The sequence below is a fragment of the Falco cherrug genome, chromosome 1 (genome assembly GCF_023634085.1).
Source record: "Falco cherrug isolate bFalChe1 chromosome 1, bFalChe1.pri, whole genome shotgun sequence".
In the NCBI taxonomy this organism is placed as follows: Eukaryota; Metazoa; Chordata; class Aves; order Falconiformes; family Falconidae; genus Falco; species Falco cherrug.
The window spans coordinates 108666535-108686136 of record NC_073697.1 but is presented as its reverse complement, the minus strand read 5'-3'; the positions used below and the strand labels follow the sequence as shown (position 1 = coordinate 108686136).

Genomic DNA, 19602 nt, shown 5'->3' with positions numbered 1-19602 from the left:
CTCCTGGGCTGCCCTTTGTTTCGGCCTTTATTTAAGTTGGGAGATGCTGCGGTGGTGTTAGACATCCCACACTCTGTCAGCTTCTGTTTAAAGTGGTGTATGGTGAGTGATTAATGGAAATTATTTCAGGAATAAAAGACTCTTGGTAAGCTGATCCCTATTCAGAGCACCAAAAGAAAAAGCAGAGTCACAAGGGATGTTGTCTCCAGGAAGAACTTGCTATATCCGCAGGGGGAAGAGTTGGATGGGAAAGTGGTGCTGAGTCTGCATTTTGAAATGCATCATAATTATATCTCACGGTCTTGATTTGGAGAGCTTTTCCTAATGGCTCCGGAGACAGATCATCACTTACACCAGCAAAACACTGGACTGCTTTTCTTGGCTTCTGGTGGGGTAGGTGTGCTGTACAGGGGAGGGCTGTGCGCTGTGAGCACCAGTGGACAAGGCAGCTTGTCTCCTCTGTGCTGGGGAGCAGACTGCCTTTAAAGGCTGAGGTACCCCATTTTCTGCAGTGTTGATCGGTTAGCCCAAAGCAATTCTGTATTTATTCTTTCGTCATCTTTCTTTAAACTGAGGCTGAAATTTGTATTAACCTTGCTTATGCGAAGGACCGTGCTTCTAAGTGTTGCCTTGGGTTGAAGACAAGACCCAGAATCCATGAACCTATTCCACCTGTAAAACGTTTCTGATCTTTTGTCTTTGATATTTTCTCACTACTGACTGATTAACATTTCAAGTTATTATTTACAGCCATGTTAAAGTTTGTATTCTCTTAATTGCGGCTTTGTTATTCCATAACAGGAGGTCACTGGCGTATTGATAAGGGTGAGCAGATCAACAACCTGGTTACAGGCCATACCAGCACAACAGGTGAAGCTCCCGGTGACTTCCAATTCAGATCAAAACCTAATGAAAGAAATCTGGCACATGGCTGTGCTCTCAAACGGTTCACAAAGCATCTCGCGTTGCTCGTTACCGCTGGCTGTCCTTTTTGCTAATCTAAAGGGACAGTCAGTTTTAAACTGATTTTACTGTTCCTGCTGGAAACTGTCATTTAGGGATCAAAGAGCCCTCGTGCACGGGGAGGATGCAATAAGAGTGATAGACCGTTGAAAGCACTGAGTGCTGCAGAAGTTAAAATACCGAACAAATAACTTCCTTCTATTTTTTTACGAGTCAAATCCAACAGCCTCTTGATGATTTTTTGACGCTTTTGGTAAACAAGCGTCTGCTTCTTTTTAGCACAGAGGAAAAGGCTTATTATTCAGCATTGATTTCTTTGTCTAGAGACAGAGTGGTCCTTGTTTTGGTGCTCTATTTACAGGGGTCCGTTGATGTATTTACTGAGGGCAGGCAACGAGGCAGCCACCAGAGCCAGGCTGCTTCTCCAGTGTAATTTCTCCATCCCGTGCCCTGCTCCAGGCGTCGGTGCTACTTCACAAGGCAGCCGGACCTCTGCTCCCTGGCTGGTGCCAGCTACCTCTGCCGTAACCAGCAAAAGAAGCAATGGAGCAACGTGTCCTCCGCGACCTGTCCGCAGCCGGGCTGTGGCTGCTCTGCTCTTCCCAAGCCCACTGGTGCCGTGGCTGCCGGGGAGGGTGCGGGGCGGCACTGGGTGCCCCGCTCTGAGTGGGTGCGGGGGTGCTTGCCAGCTCCTGGTGATCCTGTCCTGGTCTTCGGGAGACAGCCAGCGCTGGCGGTGATTCAGGCAAGTCAGTCAGCTCCTTCCATCTTTAAAGTGCTGGGCATACTTTGTCTAAATATAGGTGCCCCTGGGCTTGGCTGGTGGGGGGGGACGACAGTATGTTGACCTTAGCGTGTCTCCTGTGACTTGTGTTACAGTCATATTTAAAGCAGAGGGGTCCTTCTTGCAGGGCAGTGCCAGTCAGGCCAAACATGGTCAGGTCTGTGACGGTGATGAATCCTGCATGTGCGGGAGATTGGAGTAAAAATTAGTTATAAAATACCCTGTCTTAACCATATCCTGTGTTTAACCGTAGTGGGGAAAGATTTGCTCGTTGTTAACCAACTGCTGGAGGCTGTGTCAGCTATTGTTTAAGGTTTAAAAAGAAATGTGCTGTGTGTGAAGGCAGCACTTTCAAACTCTGGTGGCAGAGGAGATTATTGTGTGGTTTAAAGATGATCAACATTGACTGTGTTAACTCCAAGAGAAAAAAGATAAGTACACGTCAATCAGAGGGGTGTTTCTTTTTGAAGATAACTAATCAAAAAGCTGGGTGTTTTTTTCTCTGATTCTTGATGTGATAGATTCTCCTTATGAAGTTTTCTCATATTGATTAAAGTGTTTTTAAGAATATTATTTGTGAAAGCATTTTGTTCATACCACAGCAGCTGGCTCATTTATGATGGGCTGAGCTGGTAGGAGTGCAGCACGTGGTGGTAAAAATTGCAGAGTGCTCTCTTGGGTATAACCCTCCTGCTCTGTGAACCCAATGGTATGCATTAAAGTCTGTGGATTTTTAAACAGTATATAGTGCAAGAAGAATGTAGTGTAGGGCTTTAATCTGGGAATGTCTTGACTTGAAGACCTGGTAGCCTTTGGGGACTATCATGTAAAACAGATTCCTTTCACAATCTCGCTTCCGGTCTGGGTCTCTTGCTAAAAAAAAAAGCATCGAATCAAATTTCTTCTGTAAATATCAAGTGCCCAGATTTCTTCAGAAGCATCCTAATTGTGTTAGCTGCTGCCTTTCTAGTACATGGACTGCTGTGCTTGCACTGTAGAAAAAAATATTTTGTGCATATCTTACAGTCTTGAATTCCAGAGCACGTCAGAGCTTCATTTGCACAACTTCTTTTGCTGTTGCTTTGTGGTGTATTTTTCTTTTCCTCTGGGTGGATTCCCTAAAGCCGGCTCGGAGTCTGACTGTGGGCCACCCAACACGTGGCTTGCTGAGACTCCCTTCATGTTGTATAGCAAGGAAGACAGTCAGTAAAGGTTTTTGCTATTTGTGCTGTGTGGAAAATGAGTAAGTTTCAGCATGCGATAGCTTGCATTCATCCTTGCAAGACTCTGTTCTTCATTGCCATGGTGAATTGTACAGTCTGTGCTCAAGTTTGTATTCCTTGAAATAAATTGTTAGCTGACGGCCTGTGCTGCAGCAGGATGTCCCAGCCCATGCCACGCTTTGGTGGCAGCAGCAGCCTTGCAATTCGGCTCATCTAGCTCGCCAGTGAGCTGCCCAGCCTCAGCACGAGGACGTTTGCTCCCTTTCTGAGGCTGCTGAGCACTGGCAGGCAGAGATGCAGGCGGGCTGGGCAGCGAGATGGCACAGGGAGGGTTGTATGTGTGTTACTGTATGAGCACGTGTTCAGCAGCAGCCCTGTGAAACATAATATGGAGCTGTCAGCAGCAGGCTTGGGCGCCCAGCGGGGTGGGAAGGCAGCGCCGAGCTTGCGGCGTTTGCTCTGCTGAGCAGGCTGGTGAGGAGGCAGCCAATGCCTGCGCCAGGGGTCTGCCTGCATTGCCTTTGATTTAGGAGTTTGTCTGTTGTTGAGCTGGCTTATATGTAGGCCAGGGGTATACAAGGGGAATGGGAAACCCATGTGGACTTTGATTTTTATCAGAAATTATAAAATGTTCGTCTTCTGGAGTCCAGCTTAAAACAAAACCCAGTCTGCTTTCCTGCACCTGTAACAAATCGTAGCCCTGCCTGCAAGGAAGTATGTTTGATAGGAGTCCAAAGGTTGGCTCACCGCTGCAGAGGGAGGCTCAGGCACTGGGAGGCAGAGGAATGCTGCAGGTGGTTGTGGTTCTCTTCAGCACAGTGCAGACCCGTTGCAGCTGCGTGGGCTGAAAACTTTGGCTTCGAGCAGCAGCTGTCATTGCTCCCCTTGCTGGCAGTGCAGCATCTCTGGCAGGGCTGAGTTTCTCCGCCCATAGCTGTCATCTTCTGTGCTGTCCTCAAAGGATGCCACTGCTCTCAGCAGCATACCAGCTTCAGCAGGGGCTTGGACTAGATCATCTCCAGAGGTCCCTTTCCAACCCTGACCATTCTGTGATTCTCTGTACCTAGGCTGCCCAAGCTGCTTTGACTCTGAAGTTTCTAAAATAATTTCTGGAGCTCAATTCAGATGATCCTGGTGGCAGAGGAGCACTGAGGGCATGTGTGCATGTTTTTTTTCCAATAGTGGGCTTGACTTGTAGACTGTTAATTCAGTAGAGTATTGAGTGGGCATCAACACTCCCTTACAGCCTTGTTGGATGACCTGAGGCTGGCTGGATCCTGTTCTGTGAAACTCTCTGAGTATGGTAGTTTTGTGCATGTAGAGTGGTTGCTCTTCACTTGCAGACACAACCATGCTCACCAATGCTTCCTTTGGCAAGTTGTACCCCCTCTCAATTTACCATAAAATCTCCTCACATGGAGCAAGTAAAAGGAATGCCTTTAGAGTTGCAGCACCTTTAACATTCATATTCACAGCCGTCATCCTCACCTTTAGGTATTGTAGAATTGTTTAGGTTGGAAAAGACATTTAAGATCATCAAGTCCAACCATTAACCCAGCACAGCCAAGCTCGCTACTAAACCATGTCCCTAAGTGCCACATCTGCACAGCTTTTAAATACCTCCCGAGATGGTGACTCCACCACCTCCCTGTTCCAAATCCAGAGGATGGTGATTCTGTGAAGGATGGTTGCAAGTTCCAGTAAAGCTACAGTCTTCTATCAAGCATAAGTTTTTCTTGTTGCCTTAGCTCAGCTTCAGCAGATATCTGTATGGAAGACCAGAGCAAGGGAAAAGATGACTTGGCTATGTTGAGAAGGGATCAGTAGACAAGTTAATACAAAGGAATTCCCATTGGTGTTGCCAGTCTTTCTGTGATTATGCCTGTCTGTGTCATCGCAGCTGAATTACCTCTTCAGGGAGCCCCACCTTGGAGCAGAGGAAGTGCCTACAGACAGTTCCTTTTTTTTAAAAAAAAACAAAACCACAGATGCAGATGTGGCTAAAAATGCAGTTTGCGTCAAACATCTGAGATGGAGTGGGTTCCCACGCTTCCTTTGTTTTTCTCGTGCTGTTTCTTAAGTTGCAGAAGTGCTGAGTGGCAAGAGGCAGCCTTTGTTGGAGAACCACTTCCCCTTGCTCTCCATGCCCTCAATGTTGTCACCTCTGTTGACAGTGTTAGAGCCCTTTTCGGTAAGTCATGGCCCTTGTTTTGCTCTGCACTGGGTTTGTTTCTATTTTGAGTATCAGAGAAGCCTAGACTTGTCTGTGTGTGTGCTGCCAGCTGACCCTGTTAATACAAATGTCACTGTAGAGCAATCCTGAGTTATCCTTGCCTTTTCCATTTCCCTGTTGTTGTGGTGGCTTTTTGTTTATTGGCTTTGGAGTGGTTTGTGAGGGGGTTTTTATTAGTGACTGGTACTACTTTGCTTTACACAGCCCTGAGATCTGGCCTCTGTGTGAAGAGGCAGAAGGTGCCTTCATCACTCGCCTAGGAGGAAAGGCTTAAACTGGAAGCCAAACATTGCTCTCTTCTGTATAATTCCTTAACACTGTTGGCACTTATTAAACCAGGTGCCTTAAAAAGTAAGCAAGGGAAATGGGGCTGTTGTTTATTGAAAAACAAACTACAGCAAAGGTGAAAGTTGGGTGCTTATCTAGGAAGGGATGCTGGAGGCATGTGATGCTCTTGTCTGGTGGTTTGATGGAGAAATGCTCTTGGGCTGCCAGACTGCACGGACTTCCAGCTGCATACCCAGCCACACTTGCACCCTTGGCTGGGGGACTGATGCAGTATTAACCAGGATTTGTGGCCAGGTAAAGTGAGGGGGAGGCTGGTGCTGAGAGCTGGTCCCGGGGCCGGTGTGATGCTGTGCCTGGGCCTGCCTGTGAAGGAAGGGAAACAGCCGGTTTGGGAAGGGGAGCAGAAGGAGGGAGGGAGGTGGCTTGAGGTGCTGAGAAAAACAGCAGGCTGCTTGGCCTGCCCTCCTGTAACTTTTTCCACACTAGGCACAGCAAGCTGCCATTGGAATTGCTGCTCTTGCAGGGTGAGTCGTGGCGTGCTGCAAGAGCTTGCTCTCATGTCCCCGGCTGCCCTCCCTCCACGGCCTCGGGAATGAGCTAAGAATTGACGCCTGCTATGCCACTCCTGCCAGCATCTGAATTTGGGGCTTTTTCTTGGTTTTGTGGTTTGCAGCCTATGGATTAAAGGAGGATGGTAGAGCTGAGCTGGCAGCGGATGAGATGTGCGATGCAGAGATGGGCACTCCCCCCTGCAGCATGCTCCAGCTGCTCATGCTAGAGCAAAATGTCAGGGGGCTCTTGAGGAAGCAACTTGACTTAAAACCGCGGGAAAAGAGCTGGGCGCACAAGATTTTTTTTAATTTTTTTTTTCTCATTTCCTGGTAGACACCCTTCTGCAGTGCATCTGATCCGCGTCCTATGCCTCTTTAGCTGCTGGCTCTTCAGACGGGGCTGCCTTTCCCTGCACATGCGAGCGGCCTTTGGTAGAGCAGCTCCCAGCTGAAATCCCCAGCGCTTTAGCACAGATGTCTGCGTCGACACTTCCCATTTTCAGGGCATGGGCTGCTGAATGCTTCCAGTTAGTTAACACCAGGGTTAACTTGTGTCATTCCTTACTGTCAGGCTTGCGTGCCTGCTTTCGGTCAGTGTTTCTGCTTTTCTTTTATTTGCTTTTGGTCTCACCGACCGCTGGAGGGCAAGGGTATGTCCTGCAGATGGGTTGGAAACTCGAAGCCCTTCCTGGGTGGTGCACAGTCCTGCCAGGCAGCTGCTTGTGTTTGCAAAGCTTGTGCTGGGTGGTGGTTGTGTCCCAAGAGATGCCCTTTAGGAAAACCTTGGTTTACTTAGGAGTTGGAAGCCTCCATGGTTACTGCACAGTGCTCTTGTGGGGAGCTCCCGCTGGAGCCGGGCTTGGCACTGAAATCCCAGCACAACGTCCTGGTGCTGAGCTGTAGCTTGCTAACTCTGTTAAGACGCTGCTTCAGAGCACTTTTCTGTAGGGTTCTGGTTAATAAATACCTGAGGCTGACTGAGAAAGTGTGTTTGTATTTCTGTAAATCGTATAGGTAGTGGACTTTTATCCAAAAGCCAAGTATCTTGAAATCTTCATTTCTCCTATCCCATTGCTTTTTAATCTCCCGCTTCTAAGGACGAGGGGGAACAGGACAGGATGCAACCTCCCTGCAGCGCCCGTGGTACTGCCTGCGTGTGCCGCAGGCATGGCTAGTGAGGAGGTCCGCTCCTCACCATGCTGACCCGTTCCTCTGTGTCGTGCAGGGGGATGCGGGGGAAGGACTTCGCCTGCTGAACCTTTCAGGCAACGGTGCCAGCTCTGTCAGCTGTGCTCCTTGGCAAGTGCACCATTAAGGGCTGGGCAGGACAGGACAGAGCCTGCTGTAAAGGACCTGCTTTGCTGAGTAAGAGCCGGCTGAAAAGTCATCCTCAGGCTCGCAATAACTTAAGTGTTTATTAGGATAAAACATTGCCAGAAGCTGTTCAGGTGCCTCTTTGCTTGCCTTGCTGTACTTCTAAAAGGGTTTTCTCTGCTTTCTTTATGAAATAGTTTCTAAAGAAGACTACAGGGTTCCTTTCTGAGTATTTTATGTTGAGGACTGAGCATTTTTCATTGAAAACTGGTGGGTGGTGCAGACTCACCTACCTCTTGGCTGGTGGTGCAGGGCTGTGGCTGAGCAGCCCCTTGGGTGGGAGGCGTCGTTCAGGGAGGGGGTCATGGAGGTTGTAGCATGTAGGGGGTCAGTCTTTTCTCCCAAGTTACAAGCAACAGGACAAGAAGAAATGGCCTCAAGTTGCACCAGGGGAGGTTTAGTTTGGATATTAGCAAAAATTTCTTCACCAAAAGGGCTGTCAGCACTGACACAGGCTGCCTGGGGAAGTGGTAGAGTCACCGTCCCAGCAGGTATTTAAAAGACATGTGGGTGTGGTGCTTGGGCACATGGGTTAGTGGTGGGCTTGGCCGTGCTGGGTTGAACTCGGTGGTATTAAAGATCTTTTCCAACCTAAACAATTCTATGATTCATGTTATTGCATCGCTTTGGCATAGTCCATAAACCAGTAACGTTTTCTCTTTTGTGTCCTCAAAACAGTTTATTTGGTATTTGCGCTTGCAGTTTATGAACAGAGCTGGGCAGGGTAACAGCTGGGAAGGCATCCACTGTTTGTTTGCCATCTGTAAGTTTTATGCAGTTCCCCAATTTTGTAGCATAATGAGAATTTGCTGTGAACCGTGCAGTGCTTTCCTCTTGCACGAAGAGCTCAGCTGCTGGGCAGCAAGTCGGGGAGCAGGGGAATCACTTCTGGTTTGTGCTGTTACTGCTGTGTAGAAACTGGGTCTTCTGAGGGGAAGAATGGTCTGTGCTGCTTGTGCAAAAGCCTTTACGTAGTTTTGATGATGTGCCTTGTACAAGTTCTGTAAAATATTTCCTGCCTGGGAGAAAAATCAGTACAATAGTAATTTCTGTAGGAGTTGTTTAAGCCTTCCGCTTATGTTGGGTCTCTTCCCAGTGAGCAATGAATTACAAATAGCACATCACTGGTGGCCTTAAGGTTGCTACTGCACTTCAGAGGTGAACAGGCCAAACATGAGAGAGAAGCGTTTTTTTTCCACAGCTGTAGTGCTGAAGAATGTGTAGATTTAATAACTCATAGGTATATCCCAAGTAAGTCTTCTCCAGAAGAAAGCCACTGTTGTAGTACAGAGGGCTGCTGACGAGCCTGGTGTGCTGATAAAATACAACTCGGCTCTGTTACCTCTGCCAAGTTGGCTCCCTGTCTTCTGCTCTCCTGGACTCAACTTCTCCCCTAACTGCATTTAGTGTCTTTTAATACCCGGTCTGTTTCTAGGAGATGGTTTCAGAGAGCATTGACGCTGCAGTAGGCTCTGACAAACCAGATTTTATGAAGTATTTCAAAGCCCAGGTTGTACTTGGGAGCCATCGAGCTGTCAGCAGAGGGAAATCGGTAGTGGTGGGTAGCACAGCTCTGCTGATGCAGTGAGCGTAGTCCCACATTATGATGTTGTTTTGAGCCTCTTAATTGCCCTTTTCACGCACAACTTTTTCTGCTTTTTATGTTTCTGAAGCATCTCAGAGTGGGGCCTGTTGCTAGCATCCCACAGGCGGGATCTTCTCTCCTTATATATCGGAGGCGGTATCCAAAGGAGATCTTGCCCTCAAACATGATGCTTTTGGGAAAAATCATGGTGGAGACTATCCAGGCAAGATGGACCCAAATGGAGCAGCCAGCCATGGGTTGTACAGGGGATGCCAGGCCAGCGATGGCTTTTTTTAGGTGTCCCTATAGTGCATCACAGGCACCAAAATCAGCATCTCCCAAAAGAATGGTGTTAAGCTTTGCTGGTGGTTGTTTTTACAGCTGTTTGGATTTTCCTACAAACTTCTTGCCTTTCCTCTCAAGATTTTCTTCATTACTTCAGTCTCGGGGCCAGGGCTTGGTGGTGTGTGTGTTATGTGTGTGTTATCTGCACTTAACACTGCCCTGCCTGCTTGGCTCCCTGCTCTACAGGAACGATCTGCTGTGCCACGTTCTTCAGCTGTTCCAACCCTTTGGATGGGAAATTACATTCTCCTTCCCTAGTCTTACCAAGTCAAATTTACAGCTTGTTGTTAACAGACCAAAGCAAGGCACTCCCGGGCCTTAGGAGAGGTGGCCTCCTGGAAGGATGCACCTAATGGGAATCTCTAGTTGTGCTCATGTTTCCTTTCCAGGTGGGGGGCTGAGAGCAGAGAGATAAGGGAAAGTGATGGAAGTGAGAAGATTTTTAACTTCCCAGCCCTCTAGCTACATGCTACTTTATCCACTAAAAATAGTTGCTAATTCAACCTTGTGGGGGAACCTCAGGCACAGGTTAAAGGATTGCTAATATTAGTTGTTGGCTTTGCTGATAAAATTAACTATGTGAAAATTGTCTGTGACTGCTGAATTCTTTCTCCTCCTGTGCAGCTCAGCTGTTTGCCTCTGTGATGAGACTGTAAAGAGAAGGAGAGAATGTCTTCTCAGGCTTTCTGTATCATTGTCTTGGCCTCTGAAGAGGCTCAACGAAGCACAGCATGCTCTCTTGCCCCACTGCCCTTGTGGGTGCTAGTCTGAAAGCAGAAGTGTACTTCTTCAGGACATCAGGGCACTGCTGAATCAAAACATGTTCAAGCTGAGTGACGGGGAAATATATTTTTCCCCCTTTAATTACTGTTCTTTATTTACTTACTTGTTAACGTTTATGGCTTCAGGATAGCTTGGTATTTCTCTAATTCAAGCTTTAAGACTTAAACTATGTAGCTTGAGGGCTTTCAGAGCATCTACTTGTCACCAAAAGCTAGAAAGGCTCAATCAGAATTTTTTATGAGAAGGATCTGAGGAAACATCTGTGCTCAGTGTGCCTGATGAATTTAATACTACTATTTTTGTTTTGTTTTTAACTTTAGCATAGGTGAACATCTCTGATCCATTTTAATTTGGGATGAGTGATTTTCTTCCTTTTCAAAATTCTGGTTTTGTTGAAACATCCAGTGCATCTGGTTTAATTTTAGAAAACAGTCCTGGGATAAACTTTTGTCAGTAAGGTGGAGTGCTGAGCTTACAAAAGACAGTGCAGCCTAAACATTGGGGTGTGCTACAGGCTTGAAAGAGAAGGTCTTTCTGAGTGTGTGCATCTGCTTTGCTGGAGCTCAGAAAATCTGATATTTTTTTTTTTTATATCCCCACCAAGAAAATGGAGAGGTGCCCAGAAATGTGCTTGAGGTTAGGGGGAGATCCAACTTTAACACAAGCTTTTATAATTCTTGTACCTATAAAAATGTAGTTGGCAAAGCCTATTGCTAAAGCAGTCAACCTCAAATCATGAAACTAGCAGATCGCAGGCTCCTGCCATGCTGTGTCCTGGTTCTTGGTCACATTTGATTTCTCTGTGATGCTGTTGTCTTCAGTCATGCTTAGGTGTATGCCTGCCTTTGAGTAGCTACTGAAACGTGTCCCTGGAGTAAGGGGGCAGGCAGCAGTTAGCCTTTGCTTATTCTGCAGAGCCAAAGTAGCTGCAAAGCGTGGTGACTTGGGATGTTCTACTCTTCACCTGCATTTTGTAACATGGAATTTCTTCAAATGTACGGCGGGGTTTTTTACTCTATTATTATTTCCCAGTCCTTGTCTCTTAAAGGAAGGGAATAAATAATTAAGTTTAGTATTTGTTTAAGCTGAGAAAGGAACTAAGAAGTTCCTAGTCTCTTGTTCAGTTGAGGAGGACAAGCCAACATCTTTTTCAAGGCACAGAGCTGCTGGGGTGCATGATGCCAGGGACTCTCCCATCCTGTCTTATCATATTCATCAACCATCCTGTTGACTGTAGAATTGTTTTGGGCTGTCTTCAAAGCCTGTATGACCATCTTATCAATTCTGAGAAAAGCAGGAACCCTTAACTATGCAACAGGATGGCTTAATTGCAAAATCTGTAGTGTGTCTTGCTTTTTCCATGAGCCACAGCATCTCTTAAGAAAACTACTGGAAGATGTGCTTAAAATATCAGCTGTTCTGCAGAACTTGAACTCTTTATTCCCCCTTGGCACAAACCTCTCTCCTCATGTGACTTCAGAAAGGGCAAAATCAAGACAGTAAGTGATGTCTGAATTTAAAAGCATTACAGTTTTGCTTTTAATGCATAAGTCTTTGAGAGTTAATTATCATACAATTCATAGACAGTAGTTTCATGATTTCTTGATCTGTTACATACACTAATTTTCTTTTGTCTGACTGCTGAAGGGAGACATTTGTTTCTGCAGGGCACCAGCTGTGTCTGAACCGCAAAGCACAGGGTTAACAGGAGTCCGTAATTATAGAGATGTGTGGGCTTGCTGTATTAATCGCCATTTAGAAATGTGGATCTCTCATCTTGACTTTCAAACTGAAAATACAGCCATAGGTTAATCCCCTCTGCCTGCTCAGGTTCCACCTCTGCAGGCAGAGTGGCACCAGGCATGTGTTCTGCTTTTCAATGTTTCTTTCTCCATGTTGTTCCCAGTTATGCTCTGAATGTTTGCAGTACTTAGATGGGGGGTGGATTTCTTTACCAACAAAATAATCCAGTCTAAATGGCTTCCTTGCAAAAGAACAGAACATGCATTCAGTGCCTTGAACCCCTCTTGTTCCATTGCTTTTCTCCTTGTAAAGACAGTACGGGGTTTTCCTTACAGTTTGTCTCTCTCCTTACAGCATCAGCGAAAGCTTCCTCACTGTGAAAGGTGCAGCGCTCTTCCTGCCACGAGGGAATGGGTCGTCTACTCCCAGGATCAGTCACAGGCGCAACAAGCATGCAGGTAATGTGTTGCATCCAACGGCTGAGGCTTGTCTGCTCACTCTTTGTTTCCAAGCGCAGCTTTCTTGAGTTCATTCTCACCAGATGACACACATTTCTGTTTGCACCAGGTGTGCATTAAAGCTAGACCTGCCAGGCTCAAGACTGCAATATTTAATGCTGATAGAAAAAAAGGGTTTCAGTACTCTCTTGGTTATCCTGCGCAATCAAACAAGCGAGTGACATCAGGGCAGTAATCATGACATAACAGAGAATTGAGAACAACTGCCTCCAAATATCCTCCTACAATCTTTGTTGAGAGAAGGGCTGGAGGATTGCCATCAAAACCTTCATGCATTGCACTGGGAAACTTGAGGTTATGATAAGGGATGAGTAATTGTTCTTCCTGATCTGAAAGTAACCAGTTACGGTGGAAGAAAGGGAGGAGACTTACCTCTACGTGGTGGAGGAGAAACATCTGAGCAGAGTCAGTGTGACGTTTCAGATGCATGAGCAGAGTGAGTAATACAGAGCCAGTCATAATTCCACCCCCTTTATTTGCTGAAAGTTTGATTTGTGGTTTTGCTTAGAGCCTTTGTTTGAAAAGTCAGCCTGAATAATGAAACTCAAACATTTCAGGGTAGGTTGTTTTTCATATGGTGCTTATTCACTGATGGTGTTTTATGGGGATCAGATAGTGTGGAGGGTTTTCCCTTCCATTAAACAATCAACAGGAAAAAACCAAACATTGGGACCTTCAAACTTTTGTGTATGGGACAGAGACAGATACATAGAGGCTGGCCAAAAAAGAGACCACGAAAAGGTGATTTGGTTTGGTTCCGTGTGTGGATTTCTTTGTACTTTGATAACATCAGGCTGTCATTCAGCAATCCATCCAGCAGAGTTACCGACCTGATGACTGGGCCACCTCAAAATCTGTTTACAAACATCTTTATAGAAAGAGTTGAAGTCTGAAAGCAGTTAATTACATACTTCCACTCAGACATAGCACAAGCACTACCCAAATTGCTTTGAGTGAGATACATTAATTACCAGTTGTCAAAATAAATTCTTCTGAAACTTAATTTAAAGCTGGCCTTTCTGGATGAGACTGAAGGGAAATTGTCTTTAGTGTGAAAGTAGAGTCGGCAGTCTTTGAGAAGTTTATGTGTCTTGACCTGTCTTGGTTTTAGATCTCTCGAAAGTCCTGTGCGTTACTGAAGCCCAGTCTCCACCTGGCAGTCGCTGTCTTGGCTTCACCTTGCAGAGACCTGCTGGATGGCTTTTGTGAGCCTGCGCAATGCAGCGCAAACAACTTTTGAGTCTCTCTTGTTGCTTCATCTACTTGCTGTGGTTGCCTTGCTTGAGATCTGGAGACCTTGGTGGAAAATAGTCACTCCTCTAATCATCCCAGAGTTCTTAGAAGCCAGGTTGCCAAGAAAGCAAATCCGGTGTGTTGTAATTGCTTCCAGCAAGACGTTTTGTTCTGAAGAGGCTGGTTTGCCTAAGGGATGGGATTTTTCTGTTCTTGGAAGACTTTTTTAATTCCTGTCTCTTCGGCTTATGGGGTGAGGTTTAATGAAGCATCAGTACTTGTTCTTTCCTCAGTTTCCCTGCTTGTCAAGTGGTGTGAATGGTGTAGTATGTTTTTTATGGTGCTTGGAGATCTCACTGAAGAGAGGGTCCTTTGTATGAGATTGTGCACCATCTTATTTTTATTGTGAACTTTTCTAACGTACAGTATATGCCAGCAGACCAAGCCACCAAGGGATCAGTGTGTCACCTTCCTGAGCAAAACATCTGTGCCACCAAAATTAAAACAGTGATGTAGAGTGGCTCTGAGAGGTGAACCAGCCTTTGGCAGTGAGCTCACAGAGTGTGTGGCAACTGTCTCCTTTCTTGGACTCTGATAATCCCTGCTCAACTTTCATTCCCATGTGTGTGTTGTGACTTATCTCTGGCACACAAAATTAGAATGGGGTTAGAGAGCGGACATAACTTTCCAGTGTGAGATTGCTGCCTGTGGATGCAATAGTGTTTCAAGTGGCTACACGAGCATTTTCTAGGAAGGCTGGCTAACCTTCCTGACCTGCCTTTCCAATTCGCTGGTGGTGCTAGAATCCTGCGTAAAGAGTAAATGCGTGACAGGCAATAATTAATGCTTGCACCCATTCCCATTTCTTTAATCGTATCATCTTCAGCAATGAAAATCACAAGTTGGCAGATTGACTAGATATGGTACCAGCTGTCCACAGTCCTCTTGCTGGGCGGTCCTGTGCCACCTGGCAAGCGGGCTGTGTGCCCTAGGATGGTGGGCTTGCTTTTGCACTCCAGCAACGCTGGAGGTGGCCAGAAGAGGATGTAACTTCCCCGGGGCTGTTGCCACCGCTGGGATACTGTAAATCACTCTTAACTCCCACCCTAGCTGATGCTTTGCACCTAGCCTGCCAGCTCAAGGAAACAAAAGCATTGCTGGACAATGTGATAGGAAGCTGCAGTCATGCCATGAATGCCAGCAAAGCGGACGGCTCTTCATAGGACAGGATGTGGTATCTTTGTGCTGATTCTGGCATGTTAAAACCTTTCCTTTGCTTTTCCTTAATCCAGGAAGCTTACAAAATGCCGTGTGTGTTTGGGGCTGAAAATGCTGCGGGTTGATTAAAGCTGGCCAAGGAAGCGATATTTCACTTTGCAGCTCTGGAGCTCCCAAGGCTGGCAGGGCAGGCTGGGGATCAGAGAGGGGTGCAGCGAGCTTCCTGAGGATGAGGGATAGTGGAGCTCCTTGACCCAGCCTTGCAGAAAGGGTTGTCTTAGAAACTTCCTCTCTTTTTAAAAGATTGACATAATTCAGTAGTCCTGGTGGTGTTTTTTAAATTCTGGAAATTTCAGCTCTTAAACTGGTTCCTGATGCTGAATTACTCGCAGCAGCAGGTGGGAACTGTTACCTGTTGGGGAGGGAAAAACTGAGGTGAAGCACCTTTTGTTTCAGGCTGCCTCAGGCATGTGAATGCCTCCTCAGTCAAATACTTGCTGGACTCTTCCAGGCTGCAGGCAGGAGGTGCCAGCTGAAGCAGAGGCACCTTTGTCTGTTGAGTCGACAGTTCTCAGCACTTCCCACCGTGCTAGCAGCTGAAACTGGCTGGAAGTGAGCAGCACTGCCAGGATTTTGCACTGCTGTCGACATGGGGAAATCCTGTCTCCCACCGCATCCCTGGGAGGACAGGCATCCGATGGATGAGCTGGCCAGGCCTTTCCTGTGTTACCTATCTCCCTACCTAACTGCTGTTCAGGGAGGCACATGCCAACCGCTTCAGCACTGGGAACAATGTGCCGGGGCAGGAAGCAGCTTCAGGTGCTCATCGCTGCTGGTACTTTGTATGTGACTTCCTTAGCACCCCAGAGTGCTTCAGTTTTTCCCACCCCCAGTTAAAAATTCAACCCCAAGGCATTAACTCCTTTGCCATATGCTGAAATGTGTTTCAAGGGGGAAGGAAGAGGAGAGCAGGGAATGGCGTGTCCTGCGTAGCCCACTCCCCACCAGCTTGCCTCCATCCCATCGGGAGAGGGGCTGCCACAGCCCTTCAGCCCTGCTGTTCCACCAGCTGTAAAAATCGTACAGCAACTAGGTACCATGCTCTTGCTGGGCAGCATTTCCTTTCTCCCCCTTCCCTTTTGTGGCACTTCTGGATGCTGTTCTGTGTCCAAGGTTTCCTTATTTCTGAGAGTCCGTGAAATACCATGGATTCCAGCACCACTGATGGATTGGAAAGGGAGGTCAGGAAGGTTAGTCAGCCCTCCTAGAAGGTGGTCTCGTAGCCACTTGTGCCGAATACTTGCTTCGGCATTCGTCCTCCTCCCTGCAGTGTTGCCAAAACTCAGCTTCCCGTCTGTGGGGGAGCGGGAGAGGGTGGGAGAGTAAAGGTTCCTCTGCTTGCCAGCCTGTGCCACCCACCTGGCAGCCTTGCAATCTCCTTTCTGGGAATGCAGATTAATTTTTCAGGTAACGATTGAAAAAACAGCCCCATTGCTGGAGGAGTTACTGCTTACTAACACTCAGAAAGTGATGTGCTTGCTCAGCAGAGAAACTTTTGGCTCTCTACAGGCCAGGGAGTAGTGCTGAGCAGTCCAGAAAGGCATCTCACTTGTCTTTCAAATAGTTGGTGCTTTAGGAACCAGGGGCACTCAGCTCTGTTTAAGAAGACTTCAAAGTTACTACGAGACTATGGTATTATTTTCTTTTTTTTTTCTCTCAGTTTTCCTCAGCCTCACCAGTAGAAGTGTAGCAAGCATTTTCTAGGAAAGATTGTAGGTGTTTGATTTTTCACATAGTTCTGCATTTAAGTTGTGTAAAAGAAATGGCAGATTTCTGATTTGAAGCATGTGGTAGAATGAGATGTTGAACCATGAGGTGGGATCCATTTCTACCTAGTTTGCCTTGCCTTGGAAAGGAACACAGTACTGAAATTCTTTTTATGTCTGCTAAAAAGATAACAGGATTTGGCAGGACAGAGCACGGTAAGATGGCAACAGGTGAGCACATGGAGCAAAGAGCAGCGCTGACAAAGAGATGGAGCTTTGTCATCTCTGAGTGGGTGGAAGTGACAGCACTTGCGGTGACGTGTCAGGTTTCTTGGTGGACATTTGCTCTGGCTGGACAGCCAGGAACTTGCATGTGATTAAAACTATTTTTGTGCGTTCACCTTTTCCTCTTGCCTGCAGGGGATCTCCAGCAGCACCTGCAGGCCATGTTCATACTGCTCCGCCCAGAAGACAACATCAGACTGGTAAGCTGGCTGGTTTTGCTTATCTGCTGTTAACAAATATAAAGGTTAAGCTCCACTTGACAAATACACCTGCATAACTCATGAAAGCAGTGGTGTACGTGTGTTTGAGTGGTTTCATCAGCGGGTTTGGGGAGTCTTCTTTGCAACCACAAAGGTGGAAAAGCAGCTAATTATGAAAGGCGTGCTTATTTGGTGTTTCGGTGAGAGAAGTTGTATGGCTGGAAGAGTGCATTTGAACCAAATACTGAGTACATACGCTCTGGAAAAGTACTGTAACAATTGTCAGACAAGCTGGGTAAATTAGCTTGATGTCCTATTTAAATCAAGAGTAGGTGACTTACGTCTGACCAGTGTGAACACCTGCCTTTCCACATCAGTTGTGTTCCTCACTACTCTCCTAACTTGTTGCATCCCAAAAGGCCATGGCTTATCAGGAAGGAGCATGTAGGATCCCTGTGTACCTCTGCACCTATATTGAACCTTTTCTTTCTGCTTTCTGGATTGTTGCCTCCTATAATGATGTGATGAAAATTAGACATTGCTGTTTATAGCATTGATATGCAGTCCTAAAGACCTCTAGAAGCCAAAGAAGAGCAGTGAGGAATTTGTTTAGGACATGTTGAAGTGCTCTACAAGGTCAGGCATGAGTGTAGTATATCTGCACCTCTCACCACTTAATAGCCTGAAGTTTCTTTCCTGTGTTGTCTTGGTGGATCTTAGCAACGTATGCCCAAAGTAGGACTGCCAGCATCAGAGGTGTTATTCTGGCACCTCTTGTTTGATGAATCCTCCTGAGCTGTGCTGGAGCTGGACTGATGGTATGAGTAATGCTAGGAAACAGTCAAGATTACTATGGAATGCTTTAACTTTAAAAATGACCAGCGAAAATAACATGCCGTAAGCAAACTGAAGGACCTACTCCTAAACTTTGTCAGGCACGCCTTGCTGTCACTAAAATTTCAGTGAAAGTGATGGGAATGGGGGTTCTCAGTGCTTTTCAGAATCTGAGCCAGGGTTAGAACATTGGAAACTATTGAACAAGTCATTGTTCGGCAATATCACTGGCTACATTGTGTGATTTGGGACAAATTAGCCTTAACAGCTGAATAAGGACTTTGTGGGCTGAGACATAAACCCTTTTGTTTGGAGCTACATTTGGAATGCTGAAATCTTGCATGAGGTTAAGTTCGATAGTCTACTTGAATTTAATTGATTCTTGACGAACGAAGAGTGTGCAGAGCTGCAATAGACTCTCATGGAATAGTAGATACAAACGAGATTTGAAATATAAACAGTACTGAGAGAAATGCATTCTCTTCTTGTGTTGGCTGCTGTCATTCGGAGGGCATACTTCACAGCTCAGAGGGCAGCAGAGGAATCTAATCTTCTATAAACCTACACTTAACATTTGGAACAACTCTTATTTCTGTTGGAGCTATTGGCAGAGTTTTTTAGCCTTCCATGAGAGCAGGATTAGAGCAATGGTACCAGTGCAAGATCAGTAGGAAGGAGGAAAATGAGTGAAGAGTACAAACTGATTGATCCTATTCCTGTTGCTCAGCAGGGTGGGCTCTTGTTCACTTATATGTGTTCAGTAATAAAAGAAGACTTCAGGAAGCTGGGCGCTTTTTTTTGTCATCAAATCAAATATCCCAATGAGAAGTGTGTATGAAACACCTACTATCATGTAGCAAGAAAAAGATGAAAGGTCACTATGAACTTACTTCTTGGAATGTGCTGTTCATAAGGGCTGGCAAGATACCACATCACACTTCTGATGAAACAGAATGCAGCAGAAGATAAAGTTGGCTTATGTTTAGGTGAGCCTAAAACTAAGAAAAATGTTGCTGGCCCTGAAAGGACTACAGGGAAAGACTTGCTCATGAACAGACTATAAATAACCTTCCTACACTGAGGAGAAAGCTAGGTCTGTGTAGATGAGCAGTTGAGGCAGAACCTTCCATCTCATCACAGTCCCTGAAGCTAGGCCATCCTCCCTAGGTGGACTGGGATTTCAAATACCTTCATTTAAAAGGTATCAGACCACTTATGTGGTGTCCTCCTGCTGTCAGGTGAGCGTATGAACTAGTGCTTAATGAAAAAGTGAGAGACCAATTTGTGATTTGATGGGCATGTTGGAGCTCTAATAGTAACTTCTGAGATTGGCTGGTTTACAGTGTCAAGTTTGCTGGTTTATTATTCTAGTGAATTTTGCAAAACACATCATCTGCTCCACTCATGGTTCTTCGCTTTGTGGTAAGTGTAGAATCTAGAAAGCCCCAGTAAGCCATGCCCTGTTTCTCTTAATTGGCCCTCTGAAAATCCCACCCCACTGACCTGAAGCTACGTGACCTTTGGTCGCTGTTTGTCTAGCCATGTTCTAAAGGGTCTTGCGTTAAGACCACACTTCCCCTTACCGCTAGCCAAATTGGTTTAGCAAAGTAAGTTAGATTATGGTAATCCTCTTGCTGCTGGACTGTCCTCAGGAGAAGCGGAACAGAACTGGTGTA

General features: G+C 46.2%; 1 protein-coding gene across 6 annotated transcripts in view; it reads left to right on the top strand.

Moving 5' to 3' along the window:
• Positions 1-19602, top strand: part of SSH2 (slingshot protein phosphatase 2) — a 103611-nt gene that overhangs the window by 54857 nt on the left and 29152 nt on the right. For all 6 annotated transcript variants that reach the window (XM_055718035.1, XM_055718019.1, XM_055718025.1 and 3 more), the window contains 2 exons: positions 12227-12330; positions 17028-17092. In XM_055718035.1, the coding sequence (XP_055574010.1) occupies positions 12227-12330; positions 17028-17092 (169 nt within the window). The remainder of the gene's footprint in view (positions 1-12226; positions 12331-17027; positions 17093-19602) is intronic.